Raw genomic sequence first — 20,261 nt, 5'->3', positions numbered from 1 at the left:
AGTGGTATATATACCATGGAATATCCCACGAGACACCTGTATCTTCGTGGTATACACACTCGCCTATAGGCTTGTGTTTAAACCAAAAAAATTGTGTCTCGTGGAATATAATTATTCCATAAGGGGTCACTGTTCAACTGTTTTGTTACTTTCCGGAAGCAAAATTCGCACATTGTCCATGTCATTTGGAGCCCTAAAGAACTCAACTCAAGCAAGTAACTGGTAGCGCTGTAGCCCTTCCTCCCCCTCCGCGGTCCCTGACTTCATTTGTGGTTTTGTACATATCTTTCAGTAGCCTGAAATGCCGGTCATCTCCCACCCTCAGCTTAATCCCCTGGCGATTAGGCTGAAGGCGGAAGATGACTGACAATTCAGGGCAACCTTTCAGCATCCTCGGAGACCCAGGGGCAGTTAGAAAATATCGCGTCGACCGAAAATACCGCGTCGTCACGATTAAGGTACGTTCCTTTGGGGTGATCTGGATCAGGATCAGTGATCCAAGATCACTCGGATCATGGTGCATCAAAGGAACCAATAAATCCACTGTGGTCACGGATTCATCGGTTCCTTTGATGAACTATGATCCGAGTGATCTTGGATCACTGATCCTGATCCAGATCACCCCAAAGGAACGCACCCTAAGTCTAACTGCCCCTGGGTTTCCGAGGATGACGTTTCAGCCACAGGTTCCAAGCGCGAGCAGCGGAAAGCCACTTGAGCCGACTGTACGAGAGGATGACCAGCAGTTTCCTTCTCAAATTCAAGATGGCGGACGGTGAGTAACCGTCGTGCAACGAATGTTGTTGTTCTGTTTGCACAAAGGGTGTATTTATTCTTTTTGTCTTTAAAGTAAAACTAGGCCGAAGTTTGAGTCCCTTTATGTTATTTTTTCGAATAAAATTCCAGCTTCCTTCACGGAAAAGGGCTGGAAAATGTACCCAGTCACGGTACACCGGTACTTCCTTCTCTCTGAAGGTTAAAGACAAACTAAGACTTAATTTGTTATTTGCATGCTTAGCGACATTGTTGGAACTGTCCTCTCTCTCTAGAGTCCAAGTAGGCAAGTACAGCAAAGGCGCTGACTGAAATTCTCTCGGAGCAAACTCCATCAAGCACGTGATTCTAGTTTTGTGCGGTATACATGTAGGATCGGAGGAGTTGGTAAAAGTGCTGTTTACGACACAGATAGCATGGACTCTTTACAACAAAGGAAAGAAGGTAAGCTGAAATCTTTGCGTTCAGTCATTGATTCATGATCATACGCAGTAGGAGGGTTGGGGGGAGGGAGAAGCTTTATCAGGCGATTTTCTATGTTTGGGATTGGTCTTGTTTTCGTGTTTTACGTTTGGGTTAATTGTTATCAGAATATTTACAGTACTGACCACATGATGTGTGAACTGGTGTCACTTAGGGAAAAATTCCGTCTTGGATTCAAAATGTTCACTTTGCCTTCCCCCTAGCACCTTCTGTCTTTCTCCCCCCTACCCCAGAGTCATCCTGATGAAAATCTGTGGATCTGCCACAGTGGTAACAGGGAGGCTGTGACTAAAGGTGGGACGGGGACTTGGGGACTGGGATGTGGGACGCGTGGACGTGGGGACTCGGGGACATGGGGACGCGGGGACGTGGGGACACAGGGACTCAGGGACATGGGACGCGCGCATGCGTGGGGACTCGAGGACGTGGGACGTAGGGACTTAAGGACGTGATAAACAAACAACACCTGATTTTTGCGCTGAATTTGTAAAATACAATTTTTGGCGGTCAAGTGAAAAGTAATCTAATATGCTGGAGAGTTTGTCGGCAGACCAGAAGCTGATGATCCCCAGCATATATTAAGGACCAGCACCAACGACGACGAACCCAGAGGACAATGACCGGAAGTAGAATTTCCCCTTACCATGTTACTATGCGTGCTCAACTCTTCCTCCATGTGAAGTTCAGGACGTCAAAACGTCAGGTTTACCGTCCTGAGTGAACATGAGTATGTATTAATCTATTTACACAGTGTTTCAGCCAGAAATTTATATCAAACTATTGAAATGAAATTTGGTTATTTATTTAACCTCTTAGCTTTGTATTAACTAGATTTTACGGCGAGTTTGATGTAGAAATCGTTGGTAATAACATTATTTTGGGTTTATCGATTTGTCCATAGTGAAATTTGCTTGTCAGCGAAAGTAGAAAATTAAATGAATTCAAAAATTGAAAAATGACTCTTTCTTTCATTTTCTTCTGGTTCCTGTCTACATGTAGGCTCTCGCTTATGTTTTTAGGATAAAATTTTATACTGTTAAAGTCATTTTAGATTATATCGGCCCGAAAATTCGGGTTAGTTAATCTCTCTGAGTGAAAACCTGTTATGTTCATCCTATGAGAAATCGAGATTTTTCGACATAAATTCCTCATGTAGGACTGAAAGTTTGTTGTCATCGATAGTACCATTTTCGTAGCTCAAGCGAAACTGGTCATGGAGCTTGTGAAAGGAAGACATGACAAAATTTTTCGATAGTTTTAGGTTGATGTTTGCAAGGACTCAGCTCTATTTACATGTACTTGCACTTGGTTTTCACGCCGTGAATGATGTCCTTGACCCAGTCTTACAGAAGTTTTACTCATCATCGTCGTCTCATTCATCATCGGTGCTTAAGGTCCCTATTACTTTTCACTTGACCGCCGAAAATTGTATTTTACAAATTCAGTGCAAAAATCAGGTGACGTTTGTTTGTCATGTCCTCCAGTCCCTTCGTCCTGCATCCTCAAGTCCCCGCGCGCACTCACGTCCCACATCCCCGCGTCCCTGCGTCCCCGCGTCCCCGCGTCCCCGCGTCCCCGCGTCCCTGTGTCCCCGCGTCCCACGTCCCATGTCCCAGTCCCCAAGTCCCTGTTCCACTTTTAGTCCCGGCCTAACAGAGAAGTGTCTTCAAGAATGTATTGTTACAGCAGCACTACCTTGATCACAATAAATGGCTTATCTTTGTGTTATCTCTTTATCTTCAAGGTTGGCACACAGGATCAGGATGGTGAATTATGTAGACCAAGTATTCCAAGGATGATAAATTTAGAGGGAAAAGATGTACACCAGTGTTCTGCTGGGTAAGTCATAACATAATAAAGGATCGTCTTCTGAAGCCATTCTTATGTGGGAGCCATTCACTAAATCATGCATATACTTAAACTTACATTGTGTAATAACACTCATACTTGTGTACATGTAGATAATTATGTAACAGTAATGAACTTTAGTGGTTCATTACAGGAGAATTCCTTATCTCCAGTGTGATAGCAAGAAACTGACTTGAAGTATTGCAGCTTCTCCTGCATGGAATGCTGGTGTGTCAAGGGCCATTACTCCACTTCCTTGGAACTTTTGTGAACTTGCTTGATCTTGGGAACTTCTTTAATTCACAAAATTTATATTATTTGCAGTATAAAATAATGCTCCTGTGTATTAATTATCGTACATTTCATATACATACCTCACCTTCTATATTTATAAGATCAGCTGATGTGTTATTAACATCTGAAAGCTTGCCTATGTTCGCTGCGGAAGGTGTTTACAGGTATTTTCTAAAGATCACCTGAACCTTTCTTTTTAGTTGGGTTCCGGTTTACACAGACAAGGACAAATGAGTGGCTGTTGTGTCAATTGGTTTCTTGTTTAATAACAGACTGAGATGATGTCGTTGTGTGGAGAGGATCTAAGAAAGAATGGTATTTATTCCTTTATGCTCTTTACTTATATAGTTTTTGACTTACCTTGACCTGCTCAAGCTTGTTAATCAAAGCTAGATCTGAGTGTCTCATCATTAGTGAAACTGTCCTGAAATCACTTCAAGGATCTGCATATGCCACCACATATTGAGTTATTTTTTGTAATGCACAAAATTACCTTAGTTTAAAATGTAGGAAACCTCAAAAATATATTTTCTAACTTAAGGTAGCTATAACTAGGCTTTGTTGATAGCGAGTAAACGATAGTGTGCAATACCACAGCTGGTCACCACTGGATCTACAGTGTAACAATTTGTACAAAAGTTATGCAAATTATTTTGATTACATTGTGGCTTTTCTGGGCTTTTGAATGAAAAGGAAAATTAAAAATGGAGCAAATTCTGTAGAGTGCTACAAACATTTTCAAATTGATGTTCCAGCAGACTTCCTTGAGTTCTCATGTGACAGTTACCGGTATGTTTTTTTTTTTAGCAACAATCAAGCAGCTTCTATCAGATGTGTGTTGGGGTGACAGGTCTGGATTGCCAGATTATGGATACACCTCCATGGCCAGGTATGACAACAATATAAAATATAATTTTCAGAGACTTGTGATGTACCCATGTGTGAGGTAAAACAGACAAGTGGTTAATGTCGTACACTCTAGATCAATAGGCCTGGATTCCATGGGTCTCTGTACTGCATTCTTAGGTGAGAGACTTGACTTGCAATACCTCATCACATAGGAGGAGAAATGAGTACTAACAAGTTGTTGGGCAACCTGAACTGCAAAAAGATGGGGATGTTAAGGAGATTAAGGGGGAGGGAACAATACTTCACACTAGGAGACTGGTTTTGACCTCTTTTGATCAGAGTAGATATACTCTTTATTGTTAACTTTGCTGCTAGTGCAATTGTGCACATCTCATTTTGCAGTATGCAGTGCAATGCTATCATTATTGCTCTGTTCTAAGATTGGTTTTGTTCAATCCAGGGACATCTGACGACCACATTACAGTACTTAGTAGAAAATCTGCAACATTATAATCCAGATGAAGCAATTCTTGTCACTACTCCTCAGGTATGCATAAAGTATTTATTATAAGATTTCTAAATTATTGCTGTCGATTATTAAGAAGCCTTATTTGGATCTTGGAAAGTTTACTTCTTTATCTTCATAGTATGTAATAATATTCCACTCTCTTTCTTTAGGGAATGCGCAAATTATGCATTTTCAAAAGCAGGAGGTGAAGCCTTGGCAACGAGCTGCGATGTTCAGCCATTTTTAGGTAATAATATTTATTAACATCAGTGACTACACAGGAAGGGGGATAGGGGGGTTAGGGGCAATCTAGATCATGTTTCATGGAAAATGGTCTTTTTACCATTTATTGCACTTGTCTACATTAGTATTTATCTTATAGATAGGACCTTGAACATGCTCTGATTTTTTAAAACCCCATGCTTTATCAGAGTATAAAACATAGAAAAACCGTGTTTTATTGTTTTTCACCACATTACCTGTATATCATTCGCCTGCGGCTTGTGTTTTCTACATTTCCCTCGTGTTCTCAAAATGCCCGTCACGTTTTATCACAGTGTAATACACAGCTTGAGCTTCTTAATTTGTTAGATAAAAAAAGCAGCGAACTATGTTGTCTGGAAATGTAAAGGTCTTGTTTGCTGGAAGCTTAAGGAATGTCAACCAAATTCTTTTTTGTGTCAAGTTTATCACATAGCAGATTAACAGATTGTTTGTGAACTAGTCTAGGAGAATTCTCACTGATGTGATGCGTTCAATATGACATTGAAATCAGTCAGTTTCCACATAGCACAGTCTTCTAGCTATATCTTGCTTTTAGATCTTGAAAGAATAATTATTTCCTTCTTTGTAGGTTCTATTCTACTGGATCCCAGTCTAATGCAATCCTTAGAAGATGGCCAAGCCTTTATTGACTTGTTTCCTAACTCGCCAACACTAAGTGCAGTAAATGTAATCACTTCCAAACTGTTACAAATGGAAGGCAATGGTGATCAGTGATTGAAGGAACAAGTGTTACTTAGTTGGAGGACGACTTGCCTGAGCCCTTGCCCATTGGCTGAGTGAGAATGAAAAGTAACTTGCCCAGTAGCAAAATCTACTTGTCGTGGACAACTGGATGGCACTTTTTTCAAGCCCGGCTCTAGTCATCAGGGAAGAAAACATAGAAAAATATGGCTTCACCCACTTAAACTCACTTAAACCAAGCATTGCATTGTTGTTGGAGCATATAAACCACGCACAATAGCCTCCTTCGCAAAGTTCTACTTGTTAAAGCAAGAAAGTATGATTACTGAACAGCATCTTGTTTTGGGAAAAGCTTCATTTGAATTTTCCTTCGATACACAGTTACATAGTGTATGCGACTTCAAGACTTGCTTTGTCTGTGACCTCTTCAGTTGGTCGCCAGTAAAGATTTGAATTTGGGATGACTTCATGTAACCATGCATGAAAAATATTACTTGATACAGAATAATAACAATTGACAATAATATAACCAGATAGAAACAATAATAATAAGATAGAATTAAACCAGCAAATAAATAAATAAGTAGAAATAAAAATAAAAATCATTAGTTTAGCATGTGGTATCAAGGTTTATATTTTATGCATGGTTACATGAAGTTACCTTGGATTTAAATCTGTTGTGGGGACCAAATTAAGGGGTCATAAAAGAAACTAGTTTGTAGTTGTATACATTAGTGTAACTGCAGTTTTTCCCTAGCAAGATGATGTTGAGTGATTACACTTTAGTGATTTGACAAGCAGACTGTTGCAGAAATGATCTCTATTCAAAAAAATAATTTAAATGAGGTCTTTCCTAATCCAGATAGTTACAAATCATAATTTTACATGACCAGTAATATACCTAAGATTCTTTGTTCAGAAACTCATTAAATGTTGCAGCTGAAAGGTCAATGAAAAAAAAAGGAAATAAATACAAATGGTACTGCCTCAGCCTGGTATTTTGTGATTGTTAGAATTGCATAAACTAGTCGTTTTTCCGGCGCGTCCTGGAAAGATGATATGGAGTGGAAGGAGAGGATGACAATGGGTTCATGTGAATAACCAACTTTTGAGTTACTTTTATGTTTTTAAGAGAAATTAACAGGGGACGCCAGATTTCCCATTCCATTTTTTAATTTATAATTTAGTAGGTTAGTGCGCAAGCGTGAATTAAAAGTCCCTGGAGGTAGCAGCACTCAGTGGACTCTTAACAGTTAAATGATAAGGTTAATCCGACAAGTTTGTCTGGTTACGATGTGCAGCGAAAAAAGAATTTGTTTTACCTTGGGAAATGTGATATCAAGCCTACTTTTATCAAGGTTTGATTTTAACAGTTGATCAATGACTTTGTTTATTAGAACTACATGGAACTGTTCCCAGCAAGACAGCTAAACATTATGCAGTCTGTAATAGTAGCTAACGGTAAACAGCAGATTTGTGTTGACTGAACTTGATTCTGGATAAGTTTTCTGATTCATTTTATAACAAGAACCAATTTAATTATGACATCATCATGCAATAGCATGGTCTTATTCTGTTGCCAGTAATGATCATAGTTTTTCTCGGTTTTGATATTCCACCCCCCAAAAAAATCCACAAACCACTTCAAATTAATATCAGTTCCAAAACCCATCTAAACAAGAACACATTATTGGAAGTAAACAGCATTACCTAACTTGAGACTTGAAACAACCAAACACATGAAAAACCATGAAATCTGCAGAGTTTGGCAAGTTTCCTTGTCACATTACCCTTCCCAACACCTGAGAGCCTTTTTGTTGACAACGTGATCCTGACTAAAACACCACACGGGTACTTACGAGTACATACGAGTAACATAAAAGTACATACGAGTAACATACGAGTAACATACAAGTACATACGAGTAAAATACATCGCTATCACAATTCACGAGGGTAGTCCGTGTAGGCCTGTCATTATCTTTTGTTTTCATAGCGCTATGGTTTATTGCAGTTCTTGAATATGTCTGTTTACAGTTACTCGCCTAACGAATTTATATGTTATTGCCAATTTTCGATATACATTGATTAATACTTTGTGAAGTGGAAAATTCATTTCAAAGTAATATTATTGTTTCCAGCCGTTATTGAACCGTTTTCTGACTTCCACTATGAAAGAGTACATTATTGTACATAACCAGTAAATTTGATCTGGATTAAAATATACATGGATTTCTAATTTTTAAGGGAATAACCAAAGTTTGCAAATATGAAAGAAAGTTAGACTGTTTCACCCTTTTTTTTTGAGGAAAGGGAGAGGGGTTCAATTCATTAAACAGCACCCCACACACCCCGAAGCTTTTACTATGCTATTACTTCGAATAAACTAATTCTATGAGACATTTGCGCGCGCTAAATCCTGTGTGCAATCATCGTAATCTTCTGCGTTTATTTGACGCCGCAACGTCACATCATATCACATTAGCGCCCAGGTTTGTTTTTGCGTGTGTGGTGCGCGTATGGCGGACGTATGTATGTGGCACACATTCATGGGTGTGGTACGCACGCATTCGTGGGTGTGGTATGTTATTCGTTTGTCACTCGTTTGTTATTCGTATGTACTCGTATGTTACTCGTATGTACTCGTATGTACTCGTGTGGTGTTTTAGTCACGATCAATAAACGTCAGTTACAGAAAACGTTTTGTCACTTAATGAGAGACGTAAGTCTACCTCTTTGAAACGCGCAATGAATTTGTTTCAAAACGAAAGAACCACTGTGTTGCCTCAAGGTCTAATCAGGAGCCATAATCGGGGACGGAGACCGTAAGCGCGCGCTATTTCTAGTATTAGGGCTGTCCATATGAGATGGGACAATTTTGCTATTTTAAGAACAATTTGCGCCATCCCACGCGGCACACGCGTTAAGTACACGCGCGTACATGTTGCGAGGATGTTTGCGGCCGGTAGTGCGGGGGAAATGGCGTCCGCAATTCCGGAACTTTTTTATGCTTTTGGCCCACAACTCAATACGTTTATGTCTGGTGGAATTTCCCTCGAATAGTTTCGTTGCAAGCTGCTCCAATTTGAGTGAAGTAAAACAGTGTCGAAGTTAGGTATTTCCATAGGGAGCACACAATCTTATTGAGTAGGAAGAGAGTTAATAAAGGAATGAAAAGAATGAATAGTTTACCTTCGTCTACTGTTGTCATCTCCTACGCGACCTTACAGAGAAAATTGCTGCCTACATGTCCTGCCTAACACTGTAGGGCTAAAACTAGTACCTAGGCCTTTTTGCGCGCTCTAATTGGTCAAAAACCCATGTTTTATTAGAGTTTATGCTATAGATAGGACCCTGCGCGCGCTCTGATTTGTCAAAAACCCATGCTTTATCAGAGTTTATAATATAGATAGGACCCTGCACGCGCTCTGATTGGTCAAAAACCCATGCTTTATTAGAGTATAAAATATAGAAAAAGCGTCTATTATTGTTTTTCACCACATTACCTCTGTATTATAAAAGCAAATGAAGAAGTCTAAGGCCGTATATTACACTGTGAAAAAACACTCCCCACATTTGAAAAACACTCGCCTGCGGCTCGTGTACATGTTTTCTACATTTCCCTCGTGTTCTCAAATGCTCTTCGTGTTTTATCACAGTGTAATACTCGGCTTAGGCTTCTTCATACGTCAGTTTTCCATGCCTCTGCTCTGTTATTGACAATGAATTTCGTCATAACATTGTCAAAGTAGTCTGCGGATCCACTCGGCTATCGTCTTGTGGATCCACAGCTACTTTGACAATGTTATGACGAAATTCATGATCAATAACATGACAGACGCATGAAAAAACTGACGTAACGCATCTCTTAGATTATAAATTTATGTGTCTGTCCGCATATTGACGATGAAAATTAGCCAATGAGCTCGCGAAGAGTTTACTGCGGAACAACTGGCCTGCGGCTCGTGGTTCCACAGCCACTTTGACAATGTTATGACACAATTCATCATCAATAAGAGGACAGACGCATTAAAAAACTGGCGTCAATTTGTTAAATGTGCTGTCATTTACCCGCACTCCTGTCTTTTTGACTCGCTTAGAAGGGATTTGAATAAAAGCGAAGGTGGTTTACATTTCGCTTACATCTGGGGAGAGATTTTCAGGTTTCATGAGAGTTAATAGTTAACGACGATAATGGAAACTTGAAACGTAACTGGAGCATCACAGTCACAAAGCGGCAGACAAGATTCGAACCGCCTTCGTTCCTCTTCAAATCCCTTCTAAATACTCAAAAAGACACAGGAACACAGGTAAATAACAGTACATTTGTTTTAAATGATTATGGACCATTGTATGTTATTGCTGATACAGTGTTCGGGTCCCCCGTGTGATTGAAACAGCTAGATAGAATCTGTCCATGCCCCTTTTGTGAGTCTTATCACTAAAATTGAAGATGAATCTCACTTTCTTATGTATTTGCATTAAATACTCTAGGGAAAAATAGAAAGGATCGTTCCAAATTTTGAACAATCATTGATTGAGGCAAATAATTGATCAGCGAGACATTGACAAATCACGATATTTTGCGATAACTGAGTCCAATAATTGTTTTATCATTCGTTCGATCACCGAGTTTGTTTTTATATATAAATCATTCTCTGATAGCTCAGGGAAGCGAACTGCCTTATTATTTGCAGCAAAAAAATGCACCGAATGATAAGGCTAGTTGTTGTTGTTGTTGTTGTCAGTAGACTAGACTTTGCGTCTCTACCCTGTGAGTCTGGGCATGAGAATAGGGCATTGAACTCAGTCTTGGTCAAGCCAGAGAACTGTGTGTGGACTGTATGCAGTGTAGGGAAAAGCAATAAAGGCGAAATCGGAGACGTTGCAATGCGTTTCATGTAAGTCGCAATATGAGTTTAACCCTATGTGAAACACCAAGCCTTGAGGCAAGGCCAAACCAAAACAACGGGAACCACGTGCCCTACAACAGACGGGACGAAAGGGTGGTATTATAGCTGGTTATCGTGTAGACTCGCCTCACGATTAGCCTATTCCTGAGGCTCTCGGTCAATGGGAACTATCGAAAAAAGCGGGCGGGCGACGAGCGACGAGCGACGAGCGACGAGCGACGAGCGACGAGCGACGAGCGACGAGCGACGAGCGACGAGCGACGAGCGACGAGCGACGAGCGACGAGCGACGAGCGACGAGCGACGAGCGACGAGCGACGAGCGACGAGCGACGAGCGACGAGCGACGAGCGGAGTCTCGGCTCGTCGCAGGCCCGCTTTTTCAATCGTCTTCACTGACCGAGAGCCTGGAACAGACTACTTCACGATTCACTTGTAAAACTTGCCTAGGATAAAAAGGTCTTCCTTACTTAAAACTAAACAAAACCAACAAAGATGTTGAGCGCGAGCATATGTAAGCGTCAATGTCAAACATTTCCATAAGCTGCCTTGTCAGTCGATCGGATGAAGTAGTATCTTGCGAAGTTGAACTCTTTTCCACTGATTGCACTACATGTATATTTTATTCACGCTCAGTAACAGCAAAATAGCACGTCCCGCGAATTTTTCACTGAATACCGAACTCTATGAATTACTGTAACTGCTGAAAACTATGAATAACTCTGACAAGTTAGAATTGGTTTTGTTTTATTTTTGTTTTTTTCTTTTGGCTAGACTTGATTCGTTAATTCTCAAAGGGGTTCGTTTCTCGTTTCTGGTCGTGCTGTGCGCTCTCTGAGCTAACCAGTATGAAAATAAATTCTGTGTATTTTGCGAACGAGTTTTATTCAACGAACAAGTTTGTCAAAAACTTCTGGTTTTAGAAAAAAAATGCCTACTTCTATTTGAAGTGACATTTTCTACCTCAGCAAAGACGGAAAGCTGCTAGAGGAAATAATGAAGTCAATTGCGTATACATAGATCGTGCTCACTACAGGGAATGGAAAATAATCCGCAAAAAAAATAGACCACTTCCCATCGGAAAAAAATTGTTTTCGAAGCCTGCATGTAAACTGGAGGGAACTCACGCGCGCTTCCGCGTGTTGGATTCGGCCACACAACATGAGTTATCCATGAAAAGATAATCTTTTGTGCTTTAAATAGTGACAAAGGCTTATTATGACGCTAAATTGCCTTGGCATACCACCAAGATTCGCATGCCTAAAATAAGATGCACTTGCAAATAAAGGATTTCAAAACAGCTGAAGCAGTGGGATATTGGGAGCCAAGCAGATGGTGCAGTTTTTTTGTGAATAAAAATTGTTTCGTTTTGCCTTGTTAAGAACACTTAAACGATTAAGTAATGCCAAGTCATGTCAAGTTTTTTGGCATTTTTTTGGAATTAATTTTTAATCCATTTTGAAGGTAGAAGCCATACAGGGACTCCTTGTAATGAAACAGTGAAGAAAACAACCTGTTCTTTTATTAAATTTAACGACGCGTTACTTTTTAAATGGAGACCTGTGTATATAACATGAAACTTAATTCCGGCAGCAGCTATAGTTCAATATTTTGCGAAAAATATCTTCCGATATTCCTACCGTGCATTAGCAAAGAATTTTTCAAGCAAAAAAAGCTCGACTTATCGGCGTGCTTGCGTTAAAGTTAAACTCATTCTCATAGCGACGCGCTTCGAAACTTGGAATCACTGTATCACCAAGGCAATCATAGACAGAGATTGATCATTTCCTACCGACTTGATTGTTATAATCAGTTTCCTATCGGCGAGTTTAGTTGTAACAGTAGCCCCACGTGGTGCCTTGTTTTGATTGTCTGTCCGCGAAAGAAAACTTCAAAGTTTTGTACAATGATTACTTACTAAGTATTACAGTGATTCAGAACTAAGTGTACCGCACTTTTTTTTATCCAGTTCTCTCTTGAGAGAGCTGTATAAAACTATCACCGACCAGCACTCTCTCTATTTTTTGTAAATTATTACCAGCTAAACTGAAATTGTGAATGCGGGGTACAAATAAAGTTCTTGATGCCGTTGTTAATAAAAATTGAAAATCGTAATAATCTAAAATAACGTTTTCTGCGTGGCAATGAAAAGCCAGTTTTGGCGGGAAAAGCAGATCAAAACAGAGTGTACGGCAGGCGGTGGCCGGGTTTCCCGCCAAAACTTCGACAGACTTCGGACAAACTAGCTTGACTGATATAGCATTATTAGATCTGCTTTAAAATAAATAGAAAAGTGGTTAGCTGAAAACTGAAAACCAGAATTTTAACAATTTTGCAAGACGAAAATGGCGGAAGGATATCACTATTACAATAATCGGGAAGGTAATTGTCGTAAACCAGCGACTTGCTCACATCATTTTCATACTGAGATTGCGAGCAGAGCCCTTTTTTTATCTCTTTCTACTTTATCTCTTTTTTATATGTACCGTAAGAAAAGGCTCTGCTGGCAGCATGAAAGAAGTTATTACAAGCCTATTAATTAGGGGTTTCATAGTTTCTTCTTTCATTAAAACATTGACACTTTTTGAATAAGATTTATTCGGCACATTAACACAAACAGAACCCCAAAAATGCGATGGTTAGAAGACAAGTTTTATTTTAAAAATGGTTTGACAATATCTACTGAACGACGCGAGGGTCATTCAAATAATTTAGACTTAAGCTTATCCAGAAGAAGCGGTTGATGAAAAGTATTATATTAAGGCTTGTAGTTTTACTTCTAAGCGTTCCCTCAACTCGGCTTCAGAGGGCTACCGACCTAAGCCAGTTTTCGTTACCGTATACCGTATTTTGTTCTTTTGAATTTACTGAGAGAATGCAGACAAAAACTTCATCAAAACGTTGGTTGAAAGCCAGTCCCGGCTTCTTGCTAAGCAATAAGAATGAACGTTTTTAGCCGCAAACTTTAGTTAAGCGAGCCGGACTGGCGCTTATAGATGCTGTTCCGTAGCGGCAGATTTCTTCTAGCTTTATTCGGAAAGAAATCTTTAAAAGGCTAGACCTCGCTAAGAATTTGCAAAGAATTGCCTCGCAAAGAATTGCTTTCACTCACAAGTCAATGGCGTTCAAACACGCCGCCTCGAATTAATCATAAACCTCTGATAATAGACAGTTTTAACGCCTCTGGTGAAACTACATGCAGGTCCATGCAGGCGAGAGTACCGCCTCCTACAATCCTACTTTTACCTAGGAATAGGAAAAAAACGGGCGGTCTAGAGAGATAAGGCGTACGGGCATAAATCTCGCAAGAGCCTCGACCATCGACCACGAAAATTAGCGGCTTGTTTCTTCCACTCACACTTTACTCCTTCATAGATCAAACTTTAGTCGTTCAAGAATTTGCTGCTTACAGATATTTCCTAATATGTCAGACCAAATATGGGCATGTAAAAGAAACTTGAACCGTTTTAGATGTGAAGTCAAGAGGAAGGAAGCTTCAGGCGGGAGATAACGAAGCAAAACAGACGATCGGCTGGTCCCGCGTCTACACAAATTCCGCGGAGAACTTTACCTTTTTCCTATAACCAATCATCCATGTAATAACTCGGAAGCGTTCCTTGCATCTTGAATTCTCGAAAGGTAACATTAAAGAAAGCCGAGTGCAACTACTTCCAAGAGTCCATTGAAAAACAGAACTTCAAGTTAACCGGCGTGAAAAAAAAAAAAGAAATATTATTGAAATTTAGACCTTGTCCCAGTAAGATTTCCTAGCCTTCCTAGCTCAAAGGTGTCTCAGAATAGAACAACTGTGTAATCGATCCATTATATCCCGGCATACCAACAAGGAAGGAAAACAACCCAGCCGTCAGGCTGCCTGCATAGCTTAAAATTCACCACAAAGATTGATCTTTTTTCAATAACAAATTAGATAATTAAGTATCTCTGCTCGTTAGCTGACTCCAAAGAACGCCGCTTCCATTTGAATATTACAGAGTAACCAGCTCAAAGTCAAAAAATCATGACACTGAAAAATCCAGTCGTTAACTTGGTGCTATTAGCCGGAATAAGGGAGAACAGCTACAAACAAATCGCTAAAAAAATTCAACGCACCGTTATAATGTGGCAAAAATAATGTAGAAGAACAAGAGAAAATTTTCTCTTGAGAAGAACCTTGGCTATATCAGCGTGCGGTTATTTCATAAGAAGTTCTTTATGGAGCACGTCGGTGTCGTGATTATGTTTGCTCACTTGCCGTGCGCGGCAAGATAAATCAAAATAAAATGATTTTAAACAAATAGAATCCACTTACACTTATAAGTAAAGAAATCTTAGGAATTTTAAAAATGATAGCAATTAACCATTTTTGCTATTTTGATCGGTTATGATGTAAATATGCGGCCGAAGATGGGAGATATTATTGAGGCGCGACATTCACTGAGACAAGGAAAAAACACAACGTTATGGAAAACAAATCAACTAAATTAATTAATCCTAAATGACGTCAGTTTCGAGTATTTTTTCCGGCCGTAGAACTTTCGCCGAAAGTTCTACATTCAACCAAGCAAGACATTTTGATGAGGCAATTAAAGCTAAAACGGCGGCCGTTTCGACGATTCATTTGCAGCATCAGTAGACCTGCAAGAGGGTAGCAGCGTGCCTTATCCACTTCAAGCATTTAGCACCATTCACGTTCATCTGAGATTTGAGCTCTCGTGTAAACAGAACCGTGTTTTGGCTTACCGTCCTAATGTTTAACAAAAGGGCCGGCACTTCCAGCACCGAATGGGTTTAGTCCATTGCATGTTACCCTTTCCACTACTGTTTGACAGAATAGAAACCAAAAGGCTGCTTTTCAGAGTAACTAGTTATTGTCTACTTTAGGATTTTCCTTTGAAAATTGTTCATTCAAAAAACAAAATGTAAGCTTCTACGCATGCGCATATATGAATGGAATTGAATTTGTACCATAAGCAACCGATATGATACTGCTTTCTTTCTCCATAGGCTGTGTTGCATATCAAGCATGTGACCTCTCGCATGAAAGTATTATTACCCACTTAGGCAGCCCGCGCCGAGAAAATATCCCAGATTTTATAAGACTGGGTTGTTCGTTTTTCCAAACTCTGTAGCTGTTGAAAACGCGGAGCTCCGACATGTGGATAGCCCAGAAAACAATGGTCTTGGACGCCATCGGGGTAAAACTAAAATTACTCGAATAATAAGCCAACCACAACAATGATGCATTCATGGATTAAACTGACAGGGCTGTCTAGTTTCGTGGTATATTAAAATATCACTAGTAATCCCTTGTTTAAACTGACATTGCTGAGTTTGGGACTCTATTTATTCAAGGATAAGTTTCGTGTGATAAAAATAAGCGCGACTATTCTGGTAAGGGATATTTGCGTTCCACAACATCAAGAAGCGTTCTTACAAGTAGTATTTTAAGACGATTTTAAAACAAACCAACTCCGGGCAGGCGGATGAAGTCCTAAAACCATAACCGGATTGAACCCTTCGAATTCTCTCTCTCTGCCTCTATCGAATCTCTAACCTCTTTGTATTCGTTGTTCTCTCCTTGTTGTGAAAAAGATTATTTCGTTACAAAGAAGAATAAACTAGAGTTAAGTACTACTGGCAAAAGACGTGTCCAGTTAGATCGTGGGTTTTCATTTGATATTTCGACATTCCGTTCTAACACGGTGCCGTGAAAATATCCACAATAAGTTGTTAGGCACTAGTTAATCCCTCGGCAACACTCAAAGTAAAATCCAAAACATTCCATAATTCCAGTCACGTTTTTTCTTCATTGCAGTACTTTCACCGACTAGAGCCTGGCTTATACATTTCTTGCGTCTAGCGCCTGGTCGCCCAGTTCGATTCATGCACACACACCAAGATGGTTTCTGAGTTTTTCTAATTTAATTAGATCCATTGTAACTGACTACCGCTTCAACATTTCTTTGTGTGCTTCTAAAACACTGAAAAAAGGCCAAAAAGTACTAACAAAAAACGAAAACGAAAGATGCTTTACCGAGTTCCAACTCTTGCTGTGCAAGAATGAATTATGTGAAAGCTTTACAAAAGATAATCATACATAAGGAAAATATATCAAACTAAACTGAAACAACGTACCGACGTCTTATTTACAAAGGCTAAACATATATGGATAAAGAAAAACATATCCAGCACACAGAAATCAAATCAACCATCGTCTTATTTACAATAGCTATCTGTGTATAGTTCCGCATTCTCTTCGTTTTTAATACATATAGGCAATGAAATTAAAATAAAATTAATTATAATATTTAGGGAGGAAGCCACACACTGAAAATTCTTAGCACACGTACTCGGCGGAGCCGGGTAAAAGGTAAAGTAGATTGTGATCTTGGTTGCTAAATACATCAGCAGAAAGCTTAGCTGATATAGTATTACGGCGATCTCAAGGCTACTTAGGTGTGCTGCAGATATAGCGTCATTGTAGATTCGCGCTTCTGTAGACAGTGAGATGCACAGGGAGCCCATGGTGGAAGACTGCGCATGTGTATTCCGTTACAGTACAACACAATTGCACGATGTAAAACCAGGCGTAAATGTTGCAAGGTCTTTGGTCGGAACGTTTGCTCTTTATAGGTACTTACGAAAGTTTGTTTAGTTGATACCTTCTTAGATATCTCTGCTACATGACACAGGCAACAAAAACCCAACAAAATTTGTAGGATGTCACCAGTATATTTGTGTTGAATTAGCATCTTACAGCTTTTAATCAAACGATTTGCTTTAATTAAAGTTGAGTCCATTTGGCCCACACAATTGCATTTAAACTTTCTCCCATCTACGGCGTGCCACTCTTAACCCGAAACGATGCAGGTTCAAGCGCACTTACAACTAAAAATCTTAGGAATTTAAACAGATTATCAGCATAATCTGATGGCTGCACTTAAGATATTATTTATGAACATTTCTGACCCTGATAAAACTGAAGAGCTAGTGATCGTATCTAAAATGTTTGACAACAAACAGAAAGCCCGTCGGTCTCTGCTGTGCATTAGTGAACTGAGTAGCACGCATTCTGACAACTCGATATTTATTTTTGTTAAGAAGTCAATAGGATGTTAGCATGCGTCTCGTATTGCCTTCTTCCAGGGTTTCCTGTGCTCGGTGTGTATAAAAATCGATTGATAGAGGTTTGTCACTCAAATAGGATTGGAAACAGGCATGGTGCAAAATTGAGAGCGCTCGCCTCCCATACACCAATGTAGTCCGGGTTCGATTCCGGCCCGGTGCCAAAGTGTGGGCTGAGTTTGTTGTTGGTTCTCGCCTTGCTCCGAGGGTTTTTCTCCGGGTTCTACGGTTTTCCGTCCTCCGCAAAAACCAATATCTCCAAATTCTAATTCGACCATGAAAAAAAGATAAGGCTGATGTGGCTTCCTCTCTAGATATTGTAAATTTATTTGTCTTTATTTTTAAACAGTAGAAAGCGCTCATTCGTGGGAGAAGGGGTTACTCCCTTTTAAGTTACGTAAGCTATATCAAGTATGTGTTTCCCCCAGGGGTAATGCGTTTTGAGCCCTTTCGTTCTTAAATAAGGTGTGTTTCTGAGAGTCGAGAAATAGGGGATAAACTTAGCGTTGGACTGAGTAGAGGGAAACGTCTTATGGTGCGAAGAATAGGGAGCTTCGAAAAACTGTGATCGAGTATTCGAAAAATCAGAAGACGCAACATAGAACTGGCCATGTATCATGTAGATTGGTGACAAAGCCCCTGCACTAATTACGCCCGATTTACCCTTGGCTTGAGTCCCGGGCATAGCTAGAGTTAGCATAAAAGTGGGTGCATTGTAAAGTTGCATTTAGAGCAGAAGTAGAAGTAGAAGCAGAAGTTGCTAAAGGGTTTTCTTTTTTTAAAAAATGGAATTCAAAAATGTGACACTGCTGCTTCTGGTTGTTTCCCGCTGCGGCCGGAAACCTTGAACTGTGGCTGTGCGGGTCAGTGTGCCCCAGTTCGATCAGAAAGGCAGACCTTTGTCAACATCACTAACAAGCTTAAAATCCCGCATCCCGTAAGACCTGTTGCATCACAAACCTGACAGCCCAGGAAACAAAAAGAGATTGATCAACGCCCGTTTTTAATATATTTCTATTGTTCCCCTGCACGGAAAATAACTCCTTGTCTTTACGAGGAGTGAAAAAGTTTACCTTTGGTCATGAACTGTGAACTTAATTCTCAGCTATTCTTTCATGAGGTAAACTAACATACAATACTCAGCAGGAAATTAAATTTGTTTATTTCGATAAGATACGAAAGCAAGCTATTACCACGTGGAAAAACATTTTCCTGTAACATCTTTCCACTGAAGCTCCAGTTAGCCATAGCTTCGACTTTATCAGTTCTACCAAATAAGTCGGACCTTAGGCACATTAGAAAGACAGAACTTATTCAAACAGGATTTCTAGCGAATTGGGAGGCACGCATCTCATTGGATGACATTTATAGCTCAATAATTGATATTTACAAAAGGAATCCCTGCCAAGCGACTACAGGGCTAATCCACCCAAAATATACTTTCTTGACATGACAATTACAAGTTAAGGTAGTAAAACATACAAAGGCCCCTAGACTAACTGGCCATATGTTTTCACAAGGGTTTTATCGCCTCCAGATCAGGGTCTTGTTATCTACAAAAGTGGAGGCCATCTGCTAGTTTCACATCCCCCAAAGCTAACACACTAGCGATGTTAACTTCACTTAAAGGCAAGACCGTATCAGTTTTATTGCTACCTTAAGCACAGTAAGCACTGAAAAATAAATACGAATTACGCAATGCAATGTTAATGAGAAAGACACATCTAAGTAGGATGATGTTTTGAAGACATTTTAAAAGACAACGGGAAACAGTGCCATTTCAAAAATCTTTTAAAATTACGCTCGGCGTGAAAGGATAGAAAAAATGTAAAGCTTCTTAGGCTTGAAGGATTTCGGATTTCCGTGACTCATTCAGCTCATTATCTTAAGTCTTAATCTTGCCAGTTATTTTACCCGCTGAACTGATTTCGTAAAGTGAAGTCATAACACGTTAAGTATTTATGCAATGCAATGCACGCGTTTACATTAGTTTCTTAGGAAATTCAGAATGTGTTTTCTACATGAGCGAATCGAATATTAGTTTGAAAATTAAGATTTAAACAGAAGAAAAATTACGATGATTGTTGAAAAATAGGCAAGTTGAAGAACATTTAAGCTCGCGCTTATAAGAAAGATGATTACATATCCATTAACAGCTCAACACTTTAGTAATTTATCACATACTTAAGTCAATCAGCAAGAACGTGAAGACCACACAACAAAAGCACTGATCACTAATTTCAGATAATGTTCCGTTGTAATGTGCCTGACTCTCTGTAGTTTAGTTTTACACAAATTCTCGAACCTTCTACCTCGTTAAGGTACGTGAGGAACACGAGTCTACGTGACTAGCTTAACAAACGTTTTATTTCGCACCTGAACAGCGCGCTACCCGTGTAAAGAAGACCTAGTCAAACAAAAGCGTTAGCTACATTCCTCCAGCACGTAAATGTAAATTAAACTGCTGTGGAAAACTTTCGTCGGAATACGCAACGGCAAACGCG

The 20,261-nt window shown here is 39.7% G+C and overlaps 1 protein-coding gene across 3 annotated transcripts; it reads left to right on the top strand.

Moving 5' to 3' along the window:
• Window positions 1–512: 512 nt before the first annotated feature.
• Window positions 513–6,712, top strand: LOC110063816 (cytosolic Fe-S cluster assembly factor NUBP2 homolog). Of its 3 annotated transcripts, none has more exons than XM_089283046.1 (8): window positions 513–775; window positions 1,050–1,218; window positions 3,002–3,096; window positions 3,600–3,714; window positions 4,221–4,288; window positions 4,709–4,795; window positions 4,927–5,003; window positions 5,610–6,712. In XM_089283046.1, exons 6-8 carry the CDS (start codon window positions 4,767–4,769, stop codon window positions 5,753–5,755), a joined length of 252 nt encoding a protein of 83 aa, XP_089139172.1. In that variant the 5' UTR covers window positions 513–775; window positions 1,050–1,218; window positions 3,002–3,096; window positions 3,600–3,714; window positions 4,221–4,288; window positions 4,709–4,766; the 3' UTR covers window positions 5,756–6,712. The 3 variants fall into 3 exon arrangements, with proteins under 3 accessions (XP_089139172.1, XP_089139170.1, XP_089139171.1); XM_089283044.1 differs by having other exon boundaries at window positions 4,207–4,288; XM_089283045.1 differs by lacking the exon at window positions 513–775 and having other exon boundaries at window positions 790–1,218; window positions 4,207–4,288.
• Window positions 6,713–20,261: the final 13,549 nt, after the last annotated feature.

This window comes from Orbicella faveolata, unplaced genomic scaffold, assembly GCF_042242905.1.
Source record: "Orbicella faveolata isolate gen_17 unplaced genomic scaffold, um_ofav_v1 contig_12, whole genome shotgun sequence".
Taxonomy (NCBI): Eukaryota; Metazoa; Cnidaria; class Anthozoa; order Scleractinia; family Merulinidae; genus Orbicella; species Orbicella faveolata.
Note: the sequence above shows the minus strand (reverse complement) of the source record. Positions and strands in the feature narration are given on the sequence as shown.